The following is a 23,479-nucleotide window of genomic DNA, read 5'->3' on the forward strand; positions in this document are numbered from 1 at the left end:
ACAACAATATTAATCCTTTTTTTTAATTTGATTTGATTCAGTTTAATAAAGACTCAAAATATAATGTGCATTTGATTAAAAAGATAGACAAGATGTTTTTGACCCAAAAAAAGAAGAAGAAAAACCTTTAACAAATATAGCATAGTTTGGTATTTTTATGATAAACATAGAAAATTCTAAAAAAAGGAAAAAACCCGAAAAATACCTCATTTATTTTTTATTTGGACGTTTAATATCTAATTTTTTTTGGTTGGAAGAAAAATACTTCAGTTAATTATATTCGGTCAAAAAATACCTTATTTTTAAATTATTGGTAGATTCAAACCTCTGTTTTAACGGTCGTTAACGGACGTTACGGTATCTATAAACAACGTTAAATTATAACAAGAAAAATAGACGAAAAATACTCAATCTATTTACTTTTGGACTTTTAATACCTCATTTTTTTGTTGGAAGAAAAATACTCCATTTAAATATTTTTATCTCGTGAGTTAGTAACTTTTAAAATCGTACTTTATATAATAAGATGTAAAATTTCTAACACGTTATTTCGACCAAATGGTTTTATATCGACTATTATCAAGCCAAATTCTACTATTCAAAATATGTATATCCAACGACATATTTATATCGGATTAACTATTAATACCATAGTAAATTCATAGGTTTTTTACTTTGAGTTTTTTGCTTAGAAAATAAAAAAATAATGACATAAATACATAATGTATATTAGATATAGTATAGAAACCATAAAAATGAACTCAGTTTCTTATGTATAAAGATCACTATTTCGTGTTTATTCTTTTATTTGATCCAGTTCTTCCATAGAATATCCAAATTCCAAAGGATTACAATATTTCATTTTTCTTAGAGATGTTTTTGGAAATTTGAAATGTAAAAGATGAGTGTATTATACAGATAATAAAGCTAACGTGGATACAGAGAATTGGTCATTTCTAATTAAATATGAAGTGTTATACGATTGAAGGTGGAACGTCATTATCAAATTTCCTTATTTTCCTTTGCTTCAACTGTATCATTAATCACATCTTCCATAAAATTCAACGATATGGCGTAAAAGGATTTGACCTTTTACCCTAAGAACCTTAACTCTAATCTGCCTAATCTCAAAATGACATAATTTACTCTCTTAATTCACAGCTTCTTTCCTAATTACATAATTATAAAAAATCGCAGTAAACTTTACTAATTGGTTCCGTAGATTTTAATTTTCATTATTTTGGATTCCATTATTATGTATAGTAAAATGGAAATTTAACTTGTTGGAATACAAGAGAAAGTTTTGCCGTATGATTGAAGATAGAGCAAGATCGATCATACAAATATAACAAATCAAGGTTAAGGTTAAAATTGAATATTGTAACCAATCACGTTCGTCAGATCCACCAAAATCGGTGCTTCACGTCACACATATTTGCTTCACGTAAACATCAAGAATACCTAAAAATATACGAAATCATTTATTTACATAAACGCAAACCCAACAACACTAACCACGAGATCAGAACTAGTAGTAGCAAACGCATCTCCAGCGACCGCAGGGACAGTAGTACGTATATCTCTTTACCTGAGGAGACAGCAACTTCGAATTGAACGACGGAGGAAAGGGCTAAAAGGACGAGAGCCACCGTGATCATGACTATTACCGGCAACGGAGACGTCGATACTCTACACCGTGCGCAGAAGCAACCGTGGTAATGCATCGCTGATCGCCTTCTCACTGTTTTCTTTGGTTTGTTTAATGGTTTCTATTACTCGGAAGATAATGAAACAAAGAAAGATAAAGAGAGTGATAATGGTTTGTTAGGACTATAAATGATATTATTATGATCGATGATGATACCACTATTTCGAGAAAAATCATAAGTACTAGCTAGTGGGGTAACGAAGGAAAATATGTGGTAATTTACTTATGTATTTCGTCAATTAGTGGGTCCATAATTTGTCTAATTTTGACTGAAATATTTGTATTAACACTCAACTAATTAAACATTGGTTTCTTCATGTTTATTTTGCGTTTATGGGTTTGAATGGTAACTTTTAATCAAAACGATAGTTCTGTACAACTTTGATAGCTACTGATCACAAAACTTTATCAAAAGCGTTATTATAAGTTTTACTTTCAGTTTTTTTTTTACAACTTTCTCGTACAACTCTATCTTACAGTTTTACATTATTCCGAAAAAACTTATAACTAAATTTATTGTACTGTTTTGTATTACCAATGAGACCTATATCATATTCGCTCATACAATTTGTTTTTAGGTGTTGATTTCTTTGCTAAGCACTCGCCACTTTCCTATAGTACACATTTCAATCCCACAAAAACAAGTAAAATTTGTAGAAATGATACTTTAACAAATGAATGTAACTATTAAAGATCGATTTCTTTTCTATTCACCTTATTATTGTTGTTAAAGATTAGTATGAACAGGACATGTCTTTAAAATTCTGTTCTGATCGGGTTTGTGAGAGATATGAGTGATTGGTGGTTAGGACATGAGAACAAGGAAGCTTATCTCAGTAGCCTACCATAAAAAAGACACTCACTTCACCTTGTTCCACTCATTGTATATATAATAATTACATGTTGTGCCTAATGTATGTCGATTTCAGGGATTCATACCATTGTTCTTTTTTTTTTGGTGAGTATACCATTGTTCTTTTTGTACAAAGACAACAATATATGTAAATCCTTTTTTAAAATTTGATTTGATTCATTTTAATTAAGACTCAAAATATAATGTGCAATTGATTAAAGAGAATATAATACATTATGTTTTTAAAATATAGACAAGATGTTTTTGACCCAAAAAATAGAAGAAAAATCTTAACAAATATAGCATATTTTGGTATTTTTATTTTTATCCTTACCAAAAAAAAATTAGTTTGGTATTTTTATGATATATAAAAAGAAATCCTAATTAAAAAATGGTAATTCAAGAAATATTTATTCCAACAAAAAAAAAACAGATAAATACTTTCTTATAGGGCCTAAAACGGTTTTTGTGACCCGGCCCATTTAATGTGAGTCACAAATGGAGTTATCTTATAGTTTACCTGTAAAAAAAAAACTTTTGTCGTCACTTAACCGAGAAAGCAAAAGAGAAGAAGAAGAAGGAATCGAAAAATGAAGACTCCGATCCACGCGGTTTCGACATGGGTGAGGAGGCAGCCTCCAAAGGTGAAAGCTTTCCTTGCCGTCGTATCTGGCATGGCGGCTCTTGTTCTCCTCAAACTCATCGTTCACGATCACGACAATCTCTTCGTTGCCGCCGAAGCTGTTCATTCTATTGGAATCTCTGTTCTTATCTATAAACTCATGAAGGAGAAGACTTGTGCTGGTATAACCTCATTTCCTGCTTTGACTTCGTTATCTGTAGGGTTCTTAGCTTTAACTAGAGAATTTCGATCTGTGTTGAGATATAAAAATGTAAACTTTATTCAACTTTTGAGTACCCAAATCTCCCAAAGGAGTTGATTTAGTTGAATCAGCATTCTTCTTACAGATTAAAAGTCTATTTACATACCTTTTTTGGGGGGTATTTGCAGGATTGTCATTGAAATCTCAGGAGCTTACGGCGATATTTCTAGCTGTGAGGCTTTATTGCAGTTTTGTAATGGAATATGATATACATACCATTCTGGACTTGGCTACTTTGGGAACAACTCTCTGGGTTATATATATGATCCGTTTTAACCTCAAAACTACTTACATGGAGGAAAAAGACAACTTCGCTCTCTATTATGTGGTAAGTGAGTCATTCTCGGTTTTGATCTTTTTACTTAGATTCTGTTCATGCTAGGCATGTTGGTTATATAAGCAGCTTAAAGTCTTTTGTTTTTAGTTAAGCGTACCCTTTAAGGTCAGATGAAGATGGTGCTTATTAATGTTATTCATTTGAAGCTTAGTTATAAGTTATAACCAGTGTTCCTTTGTATTTGCCATCAGTATCAAATTTATTTTATCTGCATATTACATGCCTTTTAGAACATGGTGGCATCTAACTACTGGTGCAATAGTTTAAGGATTCATGAATATTAAGTTTTAGTTCTTTTGGTTTTTTGCAGCTGGCGCCCTGTGTTGTGCTAGCTGTATGGATTCATCCATCAACGTCACACAATATATTGAATAGAATATCCTGGGGATTCTGTGTTTACCTCGAAGCTGTTTCAGTACTGCCACAGTTGAGAGTGATGCAGAACACAAAGGTATGTGTTTTCTAAGGTTGTTGCTTTCGGAAACTTGAGTACTGAAAAACAAGTGTAATCCCTGATATTTTTGGTGTGTTCAGATTGTCGAACCCTTCACGGCTCATTATGTTTTTGCACTTGGAGTAGCAAGATTTTTTAGCTGTGCACACTGGGTTTTACAGGTAGGTTCTTATCTTCAACAGAGAGTTGTGATTACATGGTTAAGTTGTTCTTTCCATCTCTTGCATAAACCAATGGCTTTACAAATATGTCTAACATCCTATGCTTATGGCACTGGAGCAAATGGTCAACTCCACAATATCCCCATTAGATATGATATTTTCGCAAGTTTGTTTGTGTGATTTTTCCAAACTGAACGCATAAATTTGGTTTGGTCTTCTGTGTTGAAACAGATGATGGACACGCACGGACGACTGCTTGTAGTGCTGGGTTATGGACTATGGCCATCGATGGTTATAATCTCAGAAATAGTCCAAACATTCATATTGGCAGATTTCTGTTACTACTACGTTAAAAGGTACTTTTACTTTCTTCCCCCACACAAGCTCTTCGGTCTTTTCGCTTCACCTCTTTGATCTATCTTTCTTGTGCAGTGTTTTCGGTGGCCAGCTTGTTCTAAGGCTTCCATCTGGGGTTGTGTAAGTTATAAAGGAAAAAAGATAAGACACATTATGACGAAATTTGTTACACGAAGATAGATCTCAGCTTGGTGTAATCTGAGTAGCCTCTGGTTACTCTCAAGTTACTCCCTCAGGCCAAGTCCTAATTCTATTAACTGTGTTGTATATTTTTGTGTGGGTCATCATCATAGACAGTCCCTTGGATATTATTGACATGATTTTTTCCACTGCATTTGTGCTAAATTATCCTTGGTTCCCACGGTAAAGTTGCTGCAAATTTCACCAAGCAGAGTAAAATATTACACTTCCCACACAAGTTCATAAAGACATTGTAATCGGGCAATCGTTGCAAGCCGCATAATTTGCAAAGAACCTGTAACTACAAAGACCACAAAGAATTTGGTTTGCTGCTAGTCTTAAGATTTTACCCGAAACACTACTGTTCACTGATTGGGCTAAATTTATGTCTGTATACGTAAATAGGCCGGTTAATTACGAATAGGCCCAATGCTTATATAATCTGAACCGTTCTCTTATTTTTTTTGTTATCGACACTATTACACCAAAGAGATGGAACCGCCGGCCACCGCATCTAATCGCTCTTCCAGACGGCTACTCTTTGACCGCCGTTACGGCTGGGTGTAAATTCTCTATCTTTATCAGTTAAATTCATTTTCCAATTTAATGGAGACAAAATGATTCTGTGTTGGCTTAACAGGGTCGACGAATGGAAGGACCCATCGGAGGAAGCTCTCGCCGGCGGCAGAGGAATGTAAGTCAAAACCTTTCTGTTTCCATTGGAAAGGTTTGTTCTTTGAAACTGAAGTATCTGGTGGAACAGGTTTTGTGTAGTTCCCTTGACGAAAACTCTGTTTCAGACAGCTTCACAATCAGTAAGCTTTCTTCTTCCCAATTCCATGGAAAGTTTCGACTTTTTTAATCAGCTTTTGACCTTTTTACAGATGAACTCAGCTGTCAAATTTCTGGATATGAAGTTTCAGAAATTGGCAAATCCTATGCACAATCCAAGTGGAGATTTAGGGTCAAAATCAAATGTGTTGGATTAACAAGTACATGTGTTTAGTGTTGGATTATACGTCTAGATCTCATCTATGTACTTTGTTCAAAGTTTTTGCTTGTGTTCAGACATGTGTGATTATATGAATTTTCCTTTTTGAGTTCTATAGTTTTGTGTGTAAATGGTTTAGAAGCAGATATGATCTAATGTCTTATCAGTTTGCAGTTGAGAGATTTGTTATATGAATAAAATGATGCGAGGCAATTACCAACTCTCGTGTTTCCATTTAATTTCTCTCCTTTAGAACAACTCTTTCAACAAGAAAGAGGAAAAAGGTTTGTATATACATAGGTTTCTAATTCTCTAGTAAAAAAAAAAAAAAATCTGTTTGGTTCTACTATCATAGCTGAGAAGCTGCAGCGACAAAAGTATCTTCAGGACAAGGGATTGTCAAGCCACCCATAGGATGATCAAACCCGAACTCTTCTTCGGCTGTACTCAGCAGAGCTTGAAAAGAAGGCTGGTTCAAGAACGAAACTGGCACCATATATCTCTTCTTCTGACTCTCCCCTACATATACCGCAAGAAATCCTTTTGGTGTTGAAGCTGCTTTGCTTGTTAGAATCTTTCTTGCAGCCAAAATACCTCGCATCATAGCCATTTCTCTCAAAGTTTGATCAGGGAAGAAGACTTAGTGTCCAAGTTCTGAGCTGCTGATTATGATTTTGGTTTGTTTTGAGATGAAAGCTGGTGCTCTCTCTGTATATAGAAACCAATGAGGTGAAGTTTTGATTGAAGATTGCTCGGTGGCCTACAAGAGGGTGACATGTATGGGCAGAGTTCACATGGTGGGACATTGCAGTTGCAGTAGCACAGGGGACTTTGAAGTTGTTGAACAGGAAGAATCACGAACTCATTGTCACACCGGTCTTCTTAACTGGATTTGTCTGATGGTAGAAACTCCAGCTACTTCATTTGAATCGGAGGGTCCGTCTTGGTCTGCCAAATTCACAAACAATCAAGTCAAGAGAGGCAAAGCCATGTGCTGTTAGGTGAGTGTTATAGACACTCCTTATTGCAACCTTAGGAGTGTGGAGCTAACTCGCAGTTGCTGAGTTGTTACAATCAGCATTAATAATAGTGACACACAGTCAACATCACCAAGAATGAGACAGCATGAATGTGAGTGTGACCCTAGGGAAAACGACATGCTATGTACCTATTAAAAGCTATAGAAGAAACAGTAAGCTTTCTGGTGCCTGAAAACTAAAACGGCATGAGTTCTGTATAGTTGGAGACAAAAAGTCAAGATCTCTGTATGTGTTTTGCACAGAGTGTGTGTGGCGACTTGTGGATGTAAAACCTTGCATTGAATATCTATATCTTGAATCTTTTGCAATGTAGACAGAGACAGGAGATAACTTGTAGAGACAGATTCCTGGTTTCGCTTTGCATTGGAGAGTGGTATACAAAGATGTCAAACTTTGCATCTATTGCAATGCTACTATCAGAATTTCAGATTTCTCTGGAGAGCTCTACGGATGTGTTTGTTGATTCTTATCCAGGAATATGAACGAAAATGATATTTTTATCTTCCATCTTGAAACAGAGAAGATCAACAGTTATATCTTCCAGTACTTTGGTGTTCGATGGTTCTTTCCAAGTTTCAGAAGGAAGTAACAAATGATGACTCAAGTATCATCAATAGAAGGAATCATGGATTTTGATTAATATTAATCACAACTCACTGAAACGTGAGGAAAAACAAAACAATCTTACATCAGTTAAAAGACAGCTCTGTTTCACTTTCAAGGGAGAGATCATCTCTTGAAGAAACGGCTAGAAAAAGAGTTTGATCTACTGGTCAGTGTGAATCACGATGAAGTGCTAAGGCGAGAGGCGAGATCGATGAAGATTTGTTCAGTGCAGGGAATAGTGAGGCCACCCATTGGGTGATCAAACCCAAACTCTTCTTCTGCTTTTCTTAGAAGCTTTTGAAAACAAGGGTGACTTAAGTATGTCACTGGAACCACGAATCTCCTCTTCTGCATCATCTCTCCTACGTAAACCGCAAGGTGTCCTTTAGGAATAGCGACATTGTTTGATGAGTGTGACAACGATTTTAGAAGTTGCTTTGATGATTGCAGCACTCGAGAAATTCTGATAGCCATGGATGTTGATCTTTTTATAGAAAGATTATTGAAACTGAAAGTCTTTTGCTTTATACTTAAAAAAGTATGAGAACTTGCAGAGCTAAAGAAAAAGAGTGATGGGTATTTATAGAAAAGAACACTACTTGAAGATAACCCCATTGGTAGGTATACAGAATATGCATCAACAAGCACATGGATTTGTCTAAAGATCATCTCCATGATGTTGATATGATGAGACACAAACCACATATGGCTCATATCAGATAGGCTACATTTAGTGGAATTCAATTCTTGCCACAGAAAGTTTGAGTCATGTGGTCCTGTCCTTTGAAATCATTGAGAGACCACCTTAATCATGTCTTTTCATATCACTGAGAAGACCACCTACTTTACTTATGAGCTGGGACGTTGTAATGGACTACAAGGACATGAACCGTTGTGATGGACTATAAGGACATCTTCATTGACAAGAACATGTGTTATCCCTTTTAAATAAAAAGAATCTCCTAATGTGGACATAAACTACAGTTACAACAACCCATCATTTAATGAATTAATTGCACTTGGTTAAACATCTTCTATCCAATACTATGTATGCATTCATCTTCATATCACTCAGACCCTTTGTCCATAACCAAATCTGAATTTAATCCTTAGAAATTTAGATTGGTCTCCCATTGACGATCTTCAATTCGAACGTCAAAGTGTGAAGCGTTTGACATCTAACTATCTAAGCACCAAGGTGTTAAATGGCTAGTATGTGATGTAATGTACATCCTCATAAGATTAGCTTTTTCTTTCAAGTGAGATCCGATAAAGAAAGAGATTGCTTGCTAAAGTCGCATAAAGATTGGTCAAAATGATTTAGTACTTTAACCGAAACAAGAGAGAAAGAGATTTGGTAATATATGTTGAAAGCAAATATATGTTTAGCTGGATGCCAAATATTTCTGTGTTTGATGTCAATAATGAATGCTCTGTCTATGTAGAATGTTAAAATTCATTTCTTGATAGCATGCCACAAGTTATGTTCGATCTTTAAGATTTTTTCTTAATCTTCTATAAGGGTAATTCGTTCTTGATGAAAAACCAAAGGAAAGACAAATATCTTGTCATCCAAGAAACAAGCCGAGGAAATGAGTTAAGCCGAGGAAAAGGTATTTCTCATCTTCACTTTTGCACGAGTTGATGCATTTTAGTCAGTTGTACACATAAGCAAGAAGAAGAAGATTCACAAGAAAGAAGCAGAGAAGAGTGCTCTGTTCTTTGACTTGAATAGCTCTTTTTCTTGGGCTTCTTGTCATGGGCCAGAGTGAGTTAGCCTATCTGAATAGGGTTTTCTCAGCTTCAATGAAAAAAACCGACAAACTCAACGCGTTACCGGTATATTTTCACAAAGCATTAAGCCTCTTTATTTGGAGAAAAAATTGACCACCGATGGTTGAAAAAAGCTTCTAGCTTTCTTTGTGCAGTCTCATTCTCGAGGTACCACTCTGTTTTTTTTCCTTTTTTGTTTGATTTGCTGATGTTGTCATTTTCATTTCACTATTCAAGTATTAATCATCGTACGATTACATGTTCATATTAAGTTGATTATAACTTGCAATAGTATCATCTTACTATTATTCGCAGTTTCTTGTCTATGCATGCACAAGGGTCCACGTTCGTGGTTAATTTCCTGCAACCACCATGTGATGAAAAGACCTTACATTTATATTGCGCATTTCGCTTCACTGTAACCAGCTTTCGTTTATTGACTTGTAGAAAACGAGTTTTGAATATTGAGAATTTCGGAAGCTATACAAACTAAATGTGTTTATGAACAGAGAAAAAAACAGAGTTATAAGAAAGAAGACAGTTGAGGGAAAGTTTATTAGCTTCCACGTGGTTGAAGAACATAAATTCGAGCTGTTGCTATTATAAATAGACATGGTTTTTGGGAGATGAAATGTCTTGATCAAGAGAAATGGTCATTGAGTGGAAAAAAAAAAAGAGTCGTACGAAAAACAGGACAAGTCAAGAGTTTTAATAGATTCTCTTTCACGTGGTTGAAGAAATTAAAGATTCTATAAAAGAAGGAGACATGAGTTTTGGGATATGAGATGTCTGGGGCAATACAAAACTCTGAGAACGACTCTGTTCTTTTTAACAGTTGTGTAAGAAAACGGAAAGTTTTGTAAGAGACAAGACAGCTCAAGGGAAAGAAGAGGTAGGACAAGAGTAACATGGAGTTCATGTGGTTTACATATCAGACATGTCTTAGTCTTTAGCTCTAGGCAAAACTATCCTAACGACTCTGATTTTTTTCTCATTTTCAAAATCATTTGTTATGACTAATCTCCTTCACAGAACATGCAAGCCTTTTCGACTTGACAATGACGAGTTCTACAGCCAAAAGGGTCTCTCTCTTTCTCTCTCTCTATTGCCTGTTGACGTAATCATGAGATCTAAATGGTCAAAAGTTTAAAAGGATTCAAGACAACATTTAATGTGAAGACTAATGGAGATCAGACGAACGTTGAAGAGTATTGAACAAAGATACAGTTTGCTGTTTCTTGATCAACAAGAAAGCAGTGCATGTTTTTTTGGGTATTGGATAAAGTCTAATATATTTTTGTACAGGGTTTCTACAAGACATCAATTACCATAATAGAACATGGTACATGGTTAGTAATATTATGATATTAAAGAGAATCTATGTGTTTGGGTTTTGTTTATTCAATGTGTTTGAATGGGTATTGGACAACAAAAGGCTATATCATATAAGGTAAATGTGATTAATAAAATTGCATGCTTTGGTGTTTACTATTCAGCTATGCACGTAACGAAATAGAGTGCAATTTTTAGGTAAAGTACACGCACTTTGTACTTTTAGTACATATATATATATATCTTCTTACTTCATTATATATGAAATCTAGTTGTTAGCAAATGATACATATATCCTTTTTCTTATTTCTATTATAAAATACTATAAATTAGAGAGAGAAGAGGGAGGACCAAAAGTAGTTGATAGTTTATACTTTATAGTTATACACACTATATGGATCTTCAAAAATTAGAATGATATCATTTACTCTCAAATAATTGATGGGTTTGTTGTTTTATATAAAATATAATTGATGGTTTTGTTGAACTTTCTTTGATGGTAGATCTCATTCTTTATTAGGGCTTTAATATAGTTGTATTAATTAACATAGTTTTAGTAGGATCTGATTATATGACAGGAAGTGTTTAGTAAATCCCCCAAAGATCAATAAAACACATATGGTCTAAAACCTAGTAGCATCCATGAAATGTTAAATTCTAGAACTAGTAGTTGAGTTAACGACATTACACTCTTCCAAAGTTAATCGACATTACGTTATGTTTATATTTTTTCTTTCTATATTCAGTACTAGACGAATCCATCGAAATTGACTATATATATAATAATTTTGAATAATCAAGAAATCGAAATATTGGCGTAAGCATCACATCCACATCCTCATTCTCCGCCATAAATAACCCTTTCACCATCTCTCACTTCTCTCCGCCATCTACACCTCAACTTCTTCTTCTTCTCCTCTCAAGAAACAATAACTAGCAATGGCGGTTAAGAGATCTTCAAAGCTAACACAAACCGCAATGCTGAAGCAAATCCTCAAGAGATGCTCGAGCTTGGCCAAGAATCAATGCTATGATGAGGATGGTCTGCCTGTAGACGTACCAAAGGGTCATTTCCCGGTCTATGTAGGCGAAAAGAGGAGCCGGTACATCGTACCCATATCCTTCTTGACTCATCCTAAGTTCAAGAGCTTGCTTCAACAGGCAGAAGAAGAGTTCGGGTTCAATCATGACATGGGACTCACTATTCCTTGTGAAGAAGTTGTTTTCCGCTCTTTAACATCCATGATCGGATGAGGGAGTGGGAGAGAAAGAGAAAGAGAGAGAGAGAGAGAGCTTATAAACATCTATATATATTTATATCAAATTTTTTTGTTACCTTTGGATGAATATTGAATCCAAATTTTTTTTTTCTGAACTATAAACCTATAATGATTTGCGTAAAATGACACTTTTATGTGGATTATGTCAAACCTGGGTTTTAGTTTGTTGATTCCTAAGTGTGGCACCCTATGCTTGTTTCGCATTTAAGGGTTGAAATGTAAACCTAATTTATTTTTCGCATGCTATAATAAATCTGAGTGATAGCTTGCGCTAATAAGAACTAGTAGATATTGTTCTTGCTCAATGCAATCAAATTATCGATCAAATCTTTTTCAACTTAGCTCCTATATAATTTTCATTATTCCCTCTTTTAAAAAAAGAAGTTTTTAGAGGGTTATCTCCTTTGCATTGTTGATTGAGTTCTATAAGCATATTGAAGTATTTTATTCATTATCATTACCGGAATATCTACGTTAGCCATAAACATTTACTACAAACTTGAAATGCTTCACTATAGTCTATAGACTCTAGACTGTAGACTATTAGGTGTAACATATGGGACCATTGAATTAATGAACAAAGAGTTTCTAATTTGATGTCTCTAGTGAGAAAGCAAAATATTAAGAAGAGGTAGGTGAAGCAAAGCATTGTCTCTAGTAATTACTTGATGCACATATACATATCTCTACATTTAAAAGACACATTTAATATAAATTCAATGCACTTATTTAGCTTCCCTCTTTGCCTTTCCCTACTAGCCACAAATGGTGTTTGTATACGAAGCAACTAGTCTTCTTAATATAACGCACATATTTATTTTTTCCATCTATAATATTATTTCTTTTGCCTTGGAATAAACTGCATCCACATGTACTAATATTTCCACTAATATCTATTATATATGACCTATAACACTCACACACATGCATACTGAAGTCGATATTTATCCTCATAACCTCTATAAAAGTAATTTAAATGAGAAATTATGAAAGATGAACTTAAAATGCAAAGACGGAGAGCATAGCTTGGGAGGAAGCTCACGAATCCCGGATGGTGCAGTCATAACTCATATGTTATTATCCAACATGAACCGGTGGGAAATGAGCAAGATTTTTTCTTTGTGTTCCTTGGAAGTGCGACGATAAATTCTCAGGACTAATTAAGATGCATGTTGTTGTTTGAGGGATTCATAGATAGTTTTGATGGATGCCAAGAGTCTTTTCACTTGGAACTCAAAATCCTTTTATGAGCAATGGTTTGTGTTCTCGAAATGGAACACATAATGCAGTGTGAGATTTTCCGAGAAAGATTTCATGCATGGAGAACATGGAGCTACTCGCAGTGACTTATAAACTTGATGATTTTACTTCTTTGAGAGATAAATTTAGTAATTTTGTTTTTGTTTGTTTTTTGTATATCTACATATACATTTTTGCAGCCACTTTAGCAAATAAATCATCTACTTGACACTTATTTACAATGGCATGCCATTAACATTTATTGTTTTACTAAATTTATTTTTAAATCTAAATATAAAACCTATTATGTTACTAAAATTTAGGAAACTAAAAAAAAATCACAAAAACATTTAAATCTTTCCAATTAACATTAATCACCCTGATTTTTCGTTTTAAATCATTTATTTTCAGTTAATAAAATGAATCAAATCTTATATTACAATATATGCTTTAATATCTTCATTAAAAATTAATTACGTAATAAAAATTTGAAACCCAAATTATTTCTCAATCCATATTTTTCGTTTTAAATTTGCAATTGTACAAAATAATTTTGTTCTTTTTTCTGGGATAAATAAATTGTACATGTATTAAGTTGATATTGTTGATTCAAATAATATTCACAAAATGACTAAATTTAGGTTATTAAAATAAAAAATAGTTAGTCAAAAAACAAGTATATTAATCCCAAATTATGATTAAACTAAATATTTATTTATAATAATTTTTACCAAAAATTAACATTATATATATTAAAAAATTTGAAGTACCTTTTTAAAGTACTTTTGTGTTAGTAAAGTAAGAATTTACAAAGAATGGCATTACACTAAAGCCAAAAACAATTGTTATTTTTAAAAAATATTATTGATATATTTTAACTTTATAAAACATTATTAATATTTAAACATAAAAAAATTTAAATTTTATGAGACGAGAAGTATAGCAGGATGGGTTTGGATTGATATGAAATACAGCGAGACGGGTTTGGATTGATATAACACAGGTTAAATATTTATTTTATTATTTTATCATCACTAATTTTTTTAATTACAATATTAATATAAAATTATATATCTTTAATACTAAATATAAAACCATAAAATTTAATTTTATTATATATGAAAAATATTTGCCCCGTAGTGTATCACGGGTTAAATTCTAGTTTACTTTAAATGCCGTTTGTTTTATATTAGCCCGTTGATAGAAAACATTTCTTTTTTTTCTTTAATTACTTGTAGACTCTATTTACTTGGTGCAAAATTTTCTTACATATTGGTTAGTAGATTTAATTTTAACAAGAAACATAAAGGTTACATAAACTTAGAATGTTCAGTTATATTAATTTAACCTATCAATAACAAGTTTTTATTTAGTTTTTTTTTTCTGTTGGAGCCTTAAGAAATATAAGTATAATGAACTTGGTGGAATATGAATGAATGGACCAGAAGGAAAGCTGTAAAGGATGGGTGATAGCCAATTGGATGAGAGTAGCTATCGATTTTTTTGCAGAATCTATCGTTTTCGTCCCATTCCGTACACGTTTTTGTGTGTGCTTTTATTTTTGTTCTATTGATTTTCTTTTTGAAGGTGCACCAGTTCCCATATCAGTTGTTACTGACCAGATACCCTAATAACTATTGCGCCTTATTTTGTATCTAAATCTTGTGGACTTTGACTTCACATTGGGATAGTTATGTGATTTGGCAAATTAATTGAATTTTTATTACGTGGTTTGGCGAAATAAGAAACATTTTGAATGGTTTGACAAACATAACTTGTTAAAATTACCTTAAATAAAAAGAGTGCATTGATCATGTAACCCATGGTTTTGGTGATTGAAGCTTCTTGTAGCGTGTACACCTTTGCAGACCACTAGATGATCTTAGTGTTAACGATTTAAACATACTCAATCATTCAATGCTCCATTTGTGATGACAGAAGAATCATATCCATATTATTCAGATTCAGAATCAGAAGGAGAAGAAGATAGAGACGACGATTGGAGTTATGTGAAAGCAATGTGCATGTCATTTGTTTTGTTGGTCAACCTTAGATAATCTATTCGTTTATGCTCTTTTGATATGTACCCTTTTCATTTTACATATTTTAATAAAGTAAGTTTTGTTTCAAATCAACCTTTAGACGCTTAGAATTCAATATTTGATTGGCGAGAAGAATTCAATAATGACTACAAACATGGACTGTGAACATAAAGGCTATTAGAATATGTGAAAGAAGTTTGTAACCCCGAGAGACGAATACGATCAAGATATGTGAACTGATGTTTTGTAACCGCCTTTGAGCATCTTTACGTTCAGATGCTGGATTGGGTACAAGACCCCTTCCTATATATATGTGAACTGATTGGCATGTTCTTTTCGTTGAGCTTCTTCATCATTGTTTTCAACTTCATTTTCTTCACAATCCATTTTTTCAGAAAAGCAATGGGCCTGAAACTCTCTTTTGAAATTTATTTTATGTAAGCCATCACTCCCAGTTGTATCCAATCCATCATTCTATTTTACTTTAATAAGATTCAAGAACATGTTGAAAGATCCTACTGTAATAAAAATCCATAAAGACTACAGGAGGAGATGAAGCTGGAGAGAAGTAGTCTAAGCGAGAGAAGCAATTTCACAGCATTTGACTCTGTTAAAACGATTTAGATCCAGTAATATTTATAAACCTTAAAAATTGTCTCATAGATTATCCAAAATCCAAAGGGAAATAAAATCCTAACTGTGTAAATATATGACCAAAACAACATAAGATCACCTGGTCCAGAAAGAAAGTCCTCCATTACCACTATATATATGTGTGTATGTTTCAGGAAATATGATCAAATTTCCCGGACATAATCTTTATATATGTTTCTTTAAAACTTCCAAAAACAGAACTCTGCACAAAAGATTCTTATCATATATGTAACTAGACAACTGCGGATCGCAGTTTTACTTACCCTAGTCGTTTGAAGTGTGCTTTGCTTTCATTGTGCTACACTGATTGGAATGCTGCATCTGTTGGTGTTGTAACTGACTTATGCTAAGCTGCTGAAACATCTCCGGGTTTAGTGACATCTTTGATTCGCTGCTGCTGCTCCCACTTTGCCTGCGGTTCGGCTCCCCTATCACCAGTTTCAACCGCTGGACTTCTTCATTCAGTTTCTCTGACAGAGCTGCCAAACAAGGAATATCAAAATGTTACCTCTCTAGGAGAACTTACAAAAAATCAAGAAACGTGGTAGCTAAATTCTCCGGAGAGATCAAATCTTTTAATAGAGTAAGTTAAACAAGAGACATATTTAGCGGTAAGGATGGATAAAATTCGGGTGCAATCTTGCGGCCATGAGCTAAATAATCAAGGACAAGGTTCAGGTTTTTCCATACATAGAATACACAAACATTGTTCCTACTCAAGGCTGGGGAAACCGAAAAGGGAAAGTTCTTACGGTAGAAGAAAATCGTCTATGGAAAGTAAAACAAAGCATTCGGATAAGGACAAGACACTGACTTGGTTCCATCGAGTTCGAATACAAAACAATCCTAAAGCGACTCAGCAACCCTAATTTTGAGAATGAATACTTTTGATAATGTGCATACCATCGCGGAGTTGTGCTTGCTGCTCCATAGCTTGAAGACGAAACTTCAGCTCACTGTTCTGGTTTGTCAACCCCATAGAATCTCTCTGAGCCACCAAAGGAAACAATATAAGACTACAGACTTATTCAAACATGATAGTTTGTTGTTTTGTCTCGCACCTGCAAATGTGTGAGCTGAGCCGATAATGTAGTAGCTTCAGTCTGAAGTGTCTGCACCTTGTGTTCCAACTCTGCCATGTATCGCGTCTTCCGCTCCTTTGAACGTGCAGCAGATACGCGGTTCGCCAAGATTCTAACGAGATGGTTAAATCAAAACAGTCAAGTCACAACAACAACAACATCAAAATGTCTAATGAAGCATCACTATTTTATTACCTTTTAACACGCTTAGGGTCAGCCATTACAATCTCAGCGAGTTTCTCATCAGCTGCAATCTTCTTCATTTCAGCTGCAGTAAACTCACTGTTTCCAAATTCAACACTATAAGCACTTGAATTCCCTTCACCTGAATTGGTTGGGGAAACTTTAGCTGATGAAGAAGGCGGAAGCTTTAGCGATGATTCGTCGCCGAAATTCAACTTCCCCATGAAACAACTGTCCATAGAAACACTCCTGTAATGTCTACCAGTAGGAGCAATATCTCCACCTGCTCTTCTCTTCACGCCTGAAGAAGAAGAACTCAACGCAACCTTCACATTCCCACTCGCACTGCTATCTCCTTCAGAATCACTACTACTTCCACCATTCGTCTTCTTTGTACCACTACCTCTACTACTCTCCATCTCCTCCACATTCTCATTCCCATTCTTGCCATCTTCACCTCCAAAAGAATTCAAGACATCAATGTTATCAAGATTCATATAAGCCGTGAAAACATCGTCCATAGCTGCTTCAACCTCTGGTTTTCTTCCCTTGTAGAAGCCTTCTCTCGGTTCTTTCTTCACCAAATTAGACCAATCTGATGTATCTTCACCAGAGATCGATCTCTCCAAAGAACTCAAAGGAGGAGACTTTTGATTCTGAGACATCATTGAACTAAACCCAAAAGTAACATCACTATTCGAACGCCTATGCGACTTTCTCGGAGGTAGATTCTCTCCATCTCCGGCGTTCCTAGAGCTAGAAGAATGACACATCGTAAACGGTGACGGAGGCAACGAAGGACTAAATCCGGCACCGGTTTTCTCCTCCACCGACACCGAAACCGACGGAGCAGAAGGATTTAACGGCGGCAATGAATCAAAGGAGAAGAAAGAAGACGGTTGCGACATAGAGCGAGAATGTCTAGGTTGTAAAGTCGCCGGGATCTGAGAGTAAGGAGAAATGGGTGGAATCGGCGGTGGAGGAGCTCCGGTGAAAGGGTGACGGAAGTGATGGTGAGAGCGGATAAGAGCAGGATTCAAGTGAAGATTGTGTTTAGGGATCGAAGAAGACGATGTACCAGAAGAAGAATTAACTCTCTGCATCATATTGGTATCTGTTGTATCACCACCACCACCCATTTTGATTTTCTGAGATTCCGAACAAAAATAAAAGTCAGAAACTTTGAAGAAGAACCAAAACCCTAACTAAAGTTTGATCCTTTAGCTGGAGATTTCAACAATAATTGATTTCCCCCAAATAGAGAAGATAAATCTATTAGAAAGAAAGAAATTTGACCTGAAATGGGGAAGTGAATCTCTCTCTCTCTGTGTTTTCTTCAGCAATCAATGGCGAAAATAGCGAAAGAAGGAAGGAACTAAAAGAAAAAACGATTCTTTTGAAACGTTGACCAAAGCAGCAATCATCCACTGGTCGGAAAAGACTACTTTCGTCTAATTACATATAGAGTATGTTTATTTCTCTATCAAATTCAACAAATTTGATAAAATAAAAATTAATCTCAATAACAAAAAAATGAAAGAACAAAGCTTTAATGAAATAAACTAAACAAAAATATTAAAAAAAAATCATATTGTCTGAACCCTCTCACGGTTACAAATTTATAATCATATATAGATAAATCTAAAACAACTTGAAGACATGTTTAATCCTTTAGTTATGTCCATAAAATTCATGGTTTGGTTGCTCATGATTAAACTCGTTGACATTGCATTGCTCTTTGAATATGTTTGGGTCCAATTGCTGGTGCTGATTGAACTCATAGGTGTTGAGTTGCGGCTGGAACACGTTTTGGTCCGATTGATGCATGGTTGAACCCTCGAACTGGTTGGGATTTTTCATCCCCTGACCAGTTGCTACTTTAAATCGGTTGATTTCAGCAAGGAGCTCTTCACTTTGTTTCAGTTGTTTCAGTAGTTGAGAATAGTCGACACTCCCTCGTTCATTTGCCTCCTTTTCTAGCCTTCGGAGTTCATCTAATTGTTTAGTTAAAGCTACAAAAACAAAAAAAATGAAAGCTTATATATCTTCTTCAGTCACCGAGCATGGATATTTTTTCAAATAAAAAAACGATGGTACGATGAAGGATCTTGTTAGGAACCTCATATAAAAATGATTTACATACTAGTTAGACATCAAGTTTTCGATATAGCAGAAAAAAATAAACGTATTTCACAGTTGAAGATTTGGTAAAAACTTTGGTAAAAAAAAAAGGAAAAAAAAAGGAAAAAAAAAAAAAGATTTGGTAAAAACTCATTCAAAATTCTTTTTATGAAGAGAAATATGTGGCTAAAACGTACCAGTAAGAAGAGGGGCCTGTTGCTCTAGTAATTGAAGTCGAATCTTCGCTAACTTATTCTCGTTCATCATCACTATGTTTTCCTTCTGCATGCAACAACAATAGTTTTGTTTAAACAAATTCCCTATAGAAGAAACTTAGACATGACAAGTAGATGGTTGATATTGTGATATATATGTCTCACCTCCAAAAGTGTCATCGTTCCAAACAGTGAAGCTTGAGTGTTTTCAAGAGTTTCTACTCTGAGTTCCATATCACGAATCTTCTTTTCCCGATTCTCCTTAGAACGTGCAGCTGAGGCTCGGTTTGCCAACATTCTGAAAGAGCATCAATATGAATAAATAAATGTCAACAACCATACATCACAAAAGATAATAATAAAATATATTAAAGAAAAAATATTGTTCCCTAATATAAGTCACCCAGTCTTGCTTACCTTTTATATTTCTTAGCATCATTTGCACCTCCCGAATCAGTATTGGTTATCATCAAAACATCAGCATTCCGATTCTGATCACTATTGTTAACAGCACTTTGGTTAGGCATGATCATATACTCAGAGCAGAATTCCTTCATTGCTTCCTCATTATATATGAGCTTTCCAAATCCGCCTTCCTCGCCGCGGCTTGAGTCCCCAACCAACATACTTGATAGCTCACTGTTGGTCCTTTTATGATACTTTCTAGGCCTGCTACCGGAGACTTTCGCAGAGTTGGACCTCGTGACTGGAACCCGAGGCTGAGGATGCAACGGGGGACGGTTAGACATTTCCTCCAAATGTGCTGATGGAGATGGGTGACCCGGCGGAGATGATCTCACCATCGGATTAGAGGAGTAGACAGGCGCCGGCGGTAAGACCGAAAGCACAGGCGACCTATGAATCAACGACCCTTTTCCGCGGTTGGAGCGGGGAAATGAATCACGACCGAACAACGGCGGAGCAGAGCTGGCCGGTGCTATGGATGAGAACACAGGGGAAGGCTGAGGGATCGACCATGTTCCGGTGTTGGAGTGAGAAAATGAGTCTGGACCGAACGACGACAGAGCAGAACTGGCCGGTGCTATGGATGAGAACACAGGGGAAGGCTGAGGGATCGACCATGGTCCGGTGTTGGAGTGAGAAAACGAGTCTGGACTGAACGACGACGGAGTAGAGCATGATGAAGGACTCGTCTGGGGAAAGTAGAAGCTAGACGACGAAGCAGAGCTCACCGACGCCTTTGAGTTATGGGACGACGACGGCGTAGGAATCATTTGGTGAATGTTGGAGAAGCTAAACGAAGGTGTAAAGCTTGCCGGATTATTGAATGACGTCAGTGAAGGACTCGCTTGAGTGAAGTCGGAGAAGGTAGGGGACGGTTGAGTCGTACACCGTGGTCCGGGGCTGAAGTCCGGCGACCCGGCTGGATAACGGATCAGTGGTGGTGACAGAGAAGTCCGGGAAGAGAGTGACACGCCGGTGCTCTGGCCACCATCATCAGTACTGAAAGGATTCTGCTGGTATTGAGTCATATTTCCACGACCGTTCATCGTTGTTATCGGAGTTTCTGCAATCATATGGAAGTTTTGTTATTTTTCTTAAAGAAGAAATCAAAAATCGAATGCATAAATGGGAAAGAGTTAACAATAGTCCAAAGCTAAAATTGAAATGATCAAATCGTGATATTCAGATTAATTCTATGAAAACTTTGATCAGGTTGCAGACAAGGAGACCAAAAAAAAAGAAGAAGATTGAAACGTTGAGACTTGAGAGAGACATAAAGAGTTAAAAGAGAGGAGACCTCAAGCTTCAACAATGGATAAGGACAGTTGACAAAAGAAATCTCTCTGAGAAAATGATTGGTGTTTTTTTTTGTCTGGTTCAATAGATTGCACGACCCTCCTATTTATATTTGGTTAAGGAAAGGACACAAGTCTCATGTTTTTCACCCTCCTCATATTTAATTAAGGATTTTTCCCTTTTTATGGTCTCAAATATTTTATATCTATACATTTGAATTATTTTTTCTATAAAACAGCTTTTACATTTTTAAGATAAAAAGCTATACTGTACTGTGTTGTAAGGTTATACAATGAAAATTTATAAATCTAAATTGTTTGTGTTTTGCTATCGAGTCATTAGTTAGTTATTTTGCCGCGTTATTTATTCTAGTGAGTTATTTTATCACGTTTTTTTCAGTTTTATTAATGAGTTATTGACACGTTTATTTCGTTGTAATCGAACTATTTTACCACGTTTATTTAAGACTGATCAAGGAACATAAATATTGTTTGTTTTCTTTTTCTGATTTAGATATACATTTGGTTCATCTCTAGAAGAATTACCAATGTTGGATTTTACAAATGATTGTTGTTTGATTTTTTACAGAAAGTTTTGTATATTTTTGTAGTCCTTTGATTAATTGTAATTGTGAGATTTATTTTTTGGCTATATTAATAAATATCATATATCTCCTTTTTTTGATCAACTAATATTTTTATTTTTGTTTATTAATTTATTGATTTTAGCAATCACTTAATTAGTAAATCTTTTCTATGCACTACATGGACCCACATTAAATTACATTACTTAATTGTAGATATTTCAGTGAATCTAAATTAAATTTTGTAAAAAAAAATGTATTTTTATTTGGAAAAAATAATTGTTGTTAGCAATAAATTAATAGATACTATAAATGATTGTAAGTTTGTTTAGAAATTAAATTTACCACATTTGGCTAAAAATTGGGTAAATCACCATAACAGTATTCTATATAAGTAATTTATCTTAGACCAATTATGTAGCGACAAATGTACATTAGTAGATTTACTTCCTTGTTTTTTTGGGGCCACCTTTCGGCCACTTGATAAGTAAAATTTCTTTCTATTTGGGCCAAAGTAACTTCTTATTGTAGAACCGGTAACGAAATTGACTCAAACAACCCATGAGACTCACACATATTATTCCTCGCTGAACTGACACGTGGCATTATTTCAAAGAAGTAGAGATTTTTACCTTGAATGTAAAGATTTTTTATTTTAGTTTTTCCAAAACTCTACTTTATAGCAATTCAAAATTTTGCAAAAAATACTTTCCCTAAAAAACAGAGGATCTAGTATTTTACTTGGGTTGTTACAAAATTTCAAAGAAAAACCAAAACCCATTGTAAGACTTTTTCATCTTTTGCTTTTAACTAACAATATATAGTACATCAATATATATATATATATATATATATATATATATATATATATATATATATATTGAACTCAGCTCATAAGAGGGGAAAAAAGAAAGAAAGATGTAATTCGAATTTTTGAAGATCATTGGTCGTTGGATTATTGGAAAAGATAAAATGCTGAATAACAAACATATCACAAAAGAGATTATTAGATTCTTGAATCGATCTGATAGCTAACCACATCAAAGTTATTTTTTTGAATGAACCACACTAAGTTTTAATTTGCTAACGAGTTCGACATGATCTTACTTCGCCGTGAGACGGGAATGACACTGCGCGTTTTATCCTCGGCATCTTCTTGTCATCCGGAGCAACCACAACGGCTAAACTTTGGCAGCTGTTTTTCACCGTTTCTTCAGTTCGTTTAGTCGTCTCGGTACTCTGATTCTGCACCACACACGGTTCTTTGCTTGGAGTTGAATCCACAATCTGATCTGAGCCGCGCCTGACGAGAATATGAAGACCGATCAAGATGACAAGAGGAAGACACATCAAGAACAATGCATAGTAGATGATCCACCCGAATCCCGTGTGACTCTTTCCGTGACAGATCCACTCAATGACTAAAGCCATTCCTGAGGTGAATGTAGTCAAGCTGCTTAGGACAAAAACTTTGACAATCCCCGGATTCGGAATTTGCAAGAAGGCTCTTGCGGCGCCAAGAAACCATATCTCTTGTGACCGTTGATGCGTCTCCACATGCGCCACTGTGGCTTTCTCCATCATTTTGTTGTTGTTTATGCTTACTTTGTGTTTTATTTTTTGTTCTCTCCTCTCGGTATAAA

General features: G+C 35.0%; 8 protein-coding genes, 2 long non-coding RNA genes and 3 other non-coding genes across 20 annotated transcripts; 4 read left to right on the forward strand and 9 right to left on the reverse strand.

The window, feature by feature from the left end:
- Positions 1–1,277: 1,277 nt before the first annotated feature.
- Positions 1,278–1,774, reverse strand: AT2G21188. The gene is made up of 2 exons (NR_143756.1): positions 1,589–1,774; positions 1,278–1,461 (listed from the first exon to the last, which is right to left on the reverse strand). It is a non-coding gene; the product is annotated as an other RNA (non-coding RNA).
- Positions 1,775–2,255: 481 nt separating this feature from the next.
- AT2G00690 lies at positions 2,256–2,753 on the forward strand. Its single transcript, NR_143664.1, has one exon. It is a non-coding gene; the product is annotated as an uncharacterized misc_RNA (transcript).
- Positions 2,754–2,995: 242 nt separating this feature from the next.
- Positions 2,996–5,245, forward strand: AT2G21190 (ER lumen protein retaining receptor family protein). The gene is made up of 6 exons (NM_127690.4): positions 2,996–3,365; positions 3,574–3,773; positions 4,093–4,233; positions 4,317–4,397; positions 4,629–4,753; positions 4,830–5,245. The coding sequence occupies exons 1-6, from the start codon at positions 3,152–3,154 to the stop codon at positions 4,876–4,878; spliced, it is 810 nt and encodes a 269-aa protein (NP_565501.1). The 5' UTR covers positions 2,996–3,151; the 3' UTR covers positions 4,879–5,245.
- A 134-nt stretch (positions 5,246–5,379) lies between these two features.
- Positions 5,380–6,145, forward strand: AT2G21195 (uncharacterized protein). 4 transcript variants are annotated; one of them, NM_127691.4, is made up of 4 exons: positions 5,380–5,497; positions 5,575–5,628; positions 5,698–5,749; positions 5,819–6,118. In NM_127691.4, the coding sequence occupies exons 1-4, from the start codon at positions 5,427–5,429 to the stop codon at positions 5,921–5,923; spliced, it is 282 nt and encodes a 93-aa protein (NP_565502.1). In that variant the 5' UTR covers positions 5,380–5,426; the 3' UTR covers positions 5,924–6,118. The 4 variants fall into 4 exon arrangements, with proteins under 4 accessions (NP_565502.1, NP_001324178.1, NP_001077932.1 ...); NM_001335733.1 differs by having other exon boundaries at positions 5,698–6,145; NM_001084463.2 differs by having other exon boundaries at positions 5,380–5,628.
- AT2G21200 (SAUR-like auxin-responsive protein family) lies at positions 6,142–7,039 on the reverse strand. Its single transcript, NM_127692.3, has one exon. It carries the CDS (start codon positions 6,533–6,535, stop codon positions 6,275–6,277), a length of 261 nt encoding a protein of 86 aa, NP_179716.1. The 5' UTR covers positions 6,536–7,039; the 3' UTR covers positions 6,142–6,274.
- Positions 6,864–8,265, reverse strand: AT2G21210 (SAUR-like auxin-responsive protein family). 2 transcript variants are annotated; one of them, NM_001335734.1, is made up of 1 exon: positions 6,864–8,265. In NM_001335734.1, exon 1 carries the CDS (start codon positions 8,244–8,246, stop codon positions 7,749–7,751), a length of 498 nt encoding a protein of 165 aa, NP_001323973.1. In that variant the 5' UTR covers positions 8,247–8,265; the 3' UTR covers positions 6,864–7,748. The 2 variants fall into 2 exon arrangements, with proteins under 2 accessions (NP_001323973.1, NP_179717.1); NM_127693.5 differs by having other exon boundaries at positions 7,421–8,145.
- Positions 8,266–9,232: 967 nt separating this feature from the next.
- On the reverse strand, positions 9,233–9,468 carry AT2G07375. Its single transcript, NR_140212.1, has one exon. It is a non-coding gene; the product is annotated as an other RNA (long non-coding RNA).
- A 400-nt stretch (positions 9,469–9,868) lies between these two features.
- AT2G07385 lies at positions 9,869–10,225 on the reverse strand. The gene has a single exon (NR_140213.1). It is a non-coding gene; the product is annotated as an other RNA (long non-coding RNA).
- Positions 10,226–11,461: 1,236 nt separating this feature from the next.
- AT2G21220 (SAUR-like auxin-responsive protein family) lies at positions 11,462–12,288 on the forward strand. Its single transcript, NM_127694.3, has one exon. The coding sequence runs from the start codon at positions 11,616–11,618 to the stop codon at positions 11,928–11,930; it is 315 nt and encodes a 104-aa protein (NP_179718.1). The 5' UTR covers positions 11,462–11,615; the 3' UTR covers positions 11,931–12,288.
- Positions 12,289–12,874: 586 nt separating this feature from the next.
- Positions 12,875–13,073, reverse strand: AT2G07405. Its single transcript, NR_140214.1, has one exon. It is a non-coding gene; the product is annotated as an other RNA (non-coding RNA).
- Positions 13,074–15,371: 2,298 nt separating this feature from the next.
- AT2G21230 (Basic-leucine zipper (bZIP) transcription factor family protein) lies at positions 15,372–18,650 on the reverse strand. 4 transcript variants are annotated; one of them, NM_001335735.1, is made up of 6 exons: positions 18,453–18,583; positions 17,169–18,304; positions 16,953–17,085; positions 16,777–16,879; positions 16,155–16,370; positions 15,372–15,655 (listed from the first exon to the last, which is right to left on the reverse strand). In NM_001335735.1, exons 2-5 carry the CDS (start codon positions 18,293–18,295, stop codon positions 16,156–16,158), a joined length of 1,578 nt encoding a protein of 525 aa, NP_001318259.1. In that variant the 5' UTR covers positions 18,296–18,304; positions 18,453–18,583; the 3' UTR covers positions 15,372–15,655; position 16,155. The 4 variants fall into 4 exon arrangements, with proteins under 4 accessions (NP_001318259.1, NP_179719.1, NP_001323888.1 ...); NM_127695.3 differs by lacking the exon at positions 15,372–15,655 and having other exon boundaries at positions 15,843–16,370; positions 16,795–16,879; positions 18,453–18,650; NM_001335736.1 differs by lacking the exon at positions 15,372–15,655 and having other exon boundaries at positions 15,872–16,370; positions 16,795–16,879; positions 17,169–18,583.
- A 112-nt stretch (positions 18,651–18,762) lies between these two features.
- On the reverse strand, positions 18,763–21,003 carry AT2G21235 (Basic-leucine zipper (bZIP) transcription factor family protein; the record flags this gene model as incomplete). The annotated part of the gene is made up of 4 exons (NM_179679.2): positions 18,763–19,168; positions 19,475–19,559; positions 19,658–19,790; positions 19,910–21,003. 4 exons carry the CDS (start codon positions 21,001–21,003, stop codon positions 18,828–18,830), a joined length of 1,653 nt encoding a protein of 550 aa, NP_850010.1. The 3' UTR covers positions 18,763–18,827.
- A 1,768-nt stretch (positions 21,004–22,771) lies between these two features.
- On the reverse strand, positions 22,772–23,451 carry AT2G21237 (uncharacterized protein). The gene has a single exon (NM_179680.1). It carries the CDS (start codon positions 23,418–23,420, stop codon positions 22,920–22,922), a length of 501 nt encoding a protein of 166 aa, NP_850011.1. The 5' UTR covers positions 23,421–23,451; the 3' UTR covers positions 22,772–22,919.
- Positions 23,452–23,479: the final 28 nt, after the last annotated feature.

This window comes from Arabidopsis thaliana, chromosome 2, assembly GCF_000001735.4.
Source record: "Arabidopsis thaliana chromosome 2, partial sequence".
Classification (NCBI taxonomy): Eukaryota; Viridiplantae; Streptophyta; class Magnoliopsida; order Brassicales; family Brassicaceae; genus Arabidopsis; species Arabidopsis thaliana.

Coding starts and splice junctions, on each gene's coding strand:
- AT2G21190 (NM_127690.4), top strand. CDS start 3,152: ATGAAGACTCCGATCCACGCGGTTTCGACATGGGTGAGGAGGCAGCCT. Junction 4,398..4,628: donor GTGCACACTGGGTTTTACAG/GTAGGTTCTTAT, acceptor GTGTTGAAACAG/ATGATGGACACGCACGGACG. Junction 4,754..4,829: donor TGTTACTACTACGTTAAAAG/GTACTTTTACTT, acceptor TTTCTTGTGCAG/TGTTTTCGGTGGCCAGCTTG.
- AT2G21195 (NM_001335733.1), top strand. CDS start 5,427: ATGGAACCGCCGGCCACCGCATCTAATCGCTCTTCCAGACGGCTACTC. Junction 5,498..5,574: donor GACCGCCGTTACGGCTGGGT/GTAAATTCTCTA, acceptor TTGGCTTAACAG/GGTCGACGAATGGAAGGACC. Junction 5,629..5,697: donor CTCGCCGGCGGCAGAGGAAT/GTAAGTCAAAAC, acceptor CTGGTGGAACAG/GTTTTGTGTAGTTCCCTTGA.
- AT2G21200 (NM_127692.3), bottom strand. CDS start 6,535: ATGGCTATGATGCGAGGTATTTTGGCTGCAAGAAAGATTCTAACAAGC.
- AT2G21210 (NM_001335734.1), bottom strand. CDS start 8,246: ATGGAGATGATCTTTAGACAAATCCATGTGCTTGTTGATGCATATTCT.
- AT2G21220 (NM_127694.3), top strand. CDS start 11,616: ATGGCGGTTAAGAGATCTTCAAAGCTAACACAAACCGCAATGCTGAAG.
- AT2G21230 (NM_001335735.1), bottom strand. CDS start 18,295: ATGGGTGGTGGTGGTGATACAACAGATACCAATATGATGCAGAGAGTT. Junction 16,880..16,952: donor CTCAGCTCACACATTTGCAG/GTGCGAGACAAA, acceptor TTGGTGGCTCAG/AGAGATTCTATGGGGTTGAC. Junction 16,371..16,776: donor TGGTATGCACATTATCAAAA/GTATTCATTCTC, acceptor CTTGTTTGGCAG/CTCTGTCAGAGAAACTGAAT.
- AT2G21237 (NM_179680.1), bottom strand. CDS start 23,420: ATGATGGAGAAAGCCACAGTGGCGCATGTGGAGACGCATCAACGGTCA.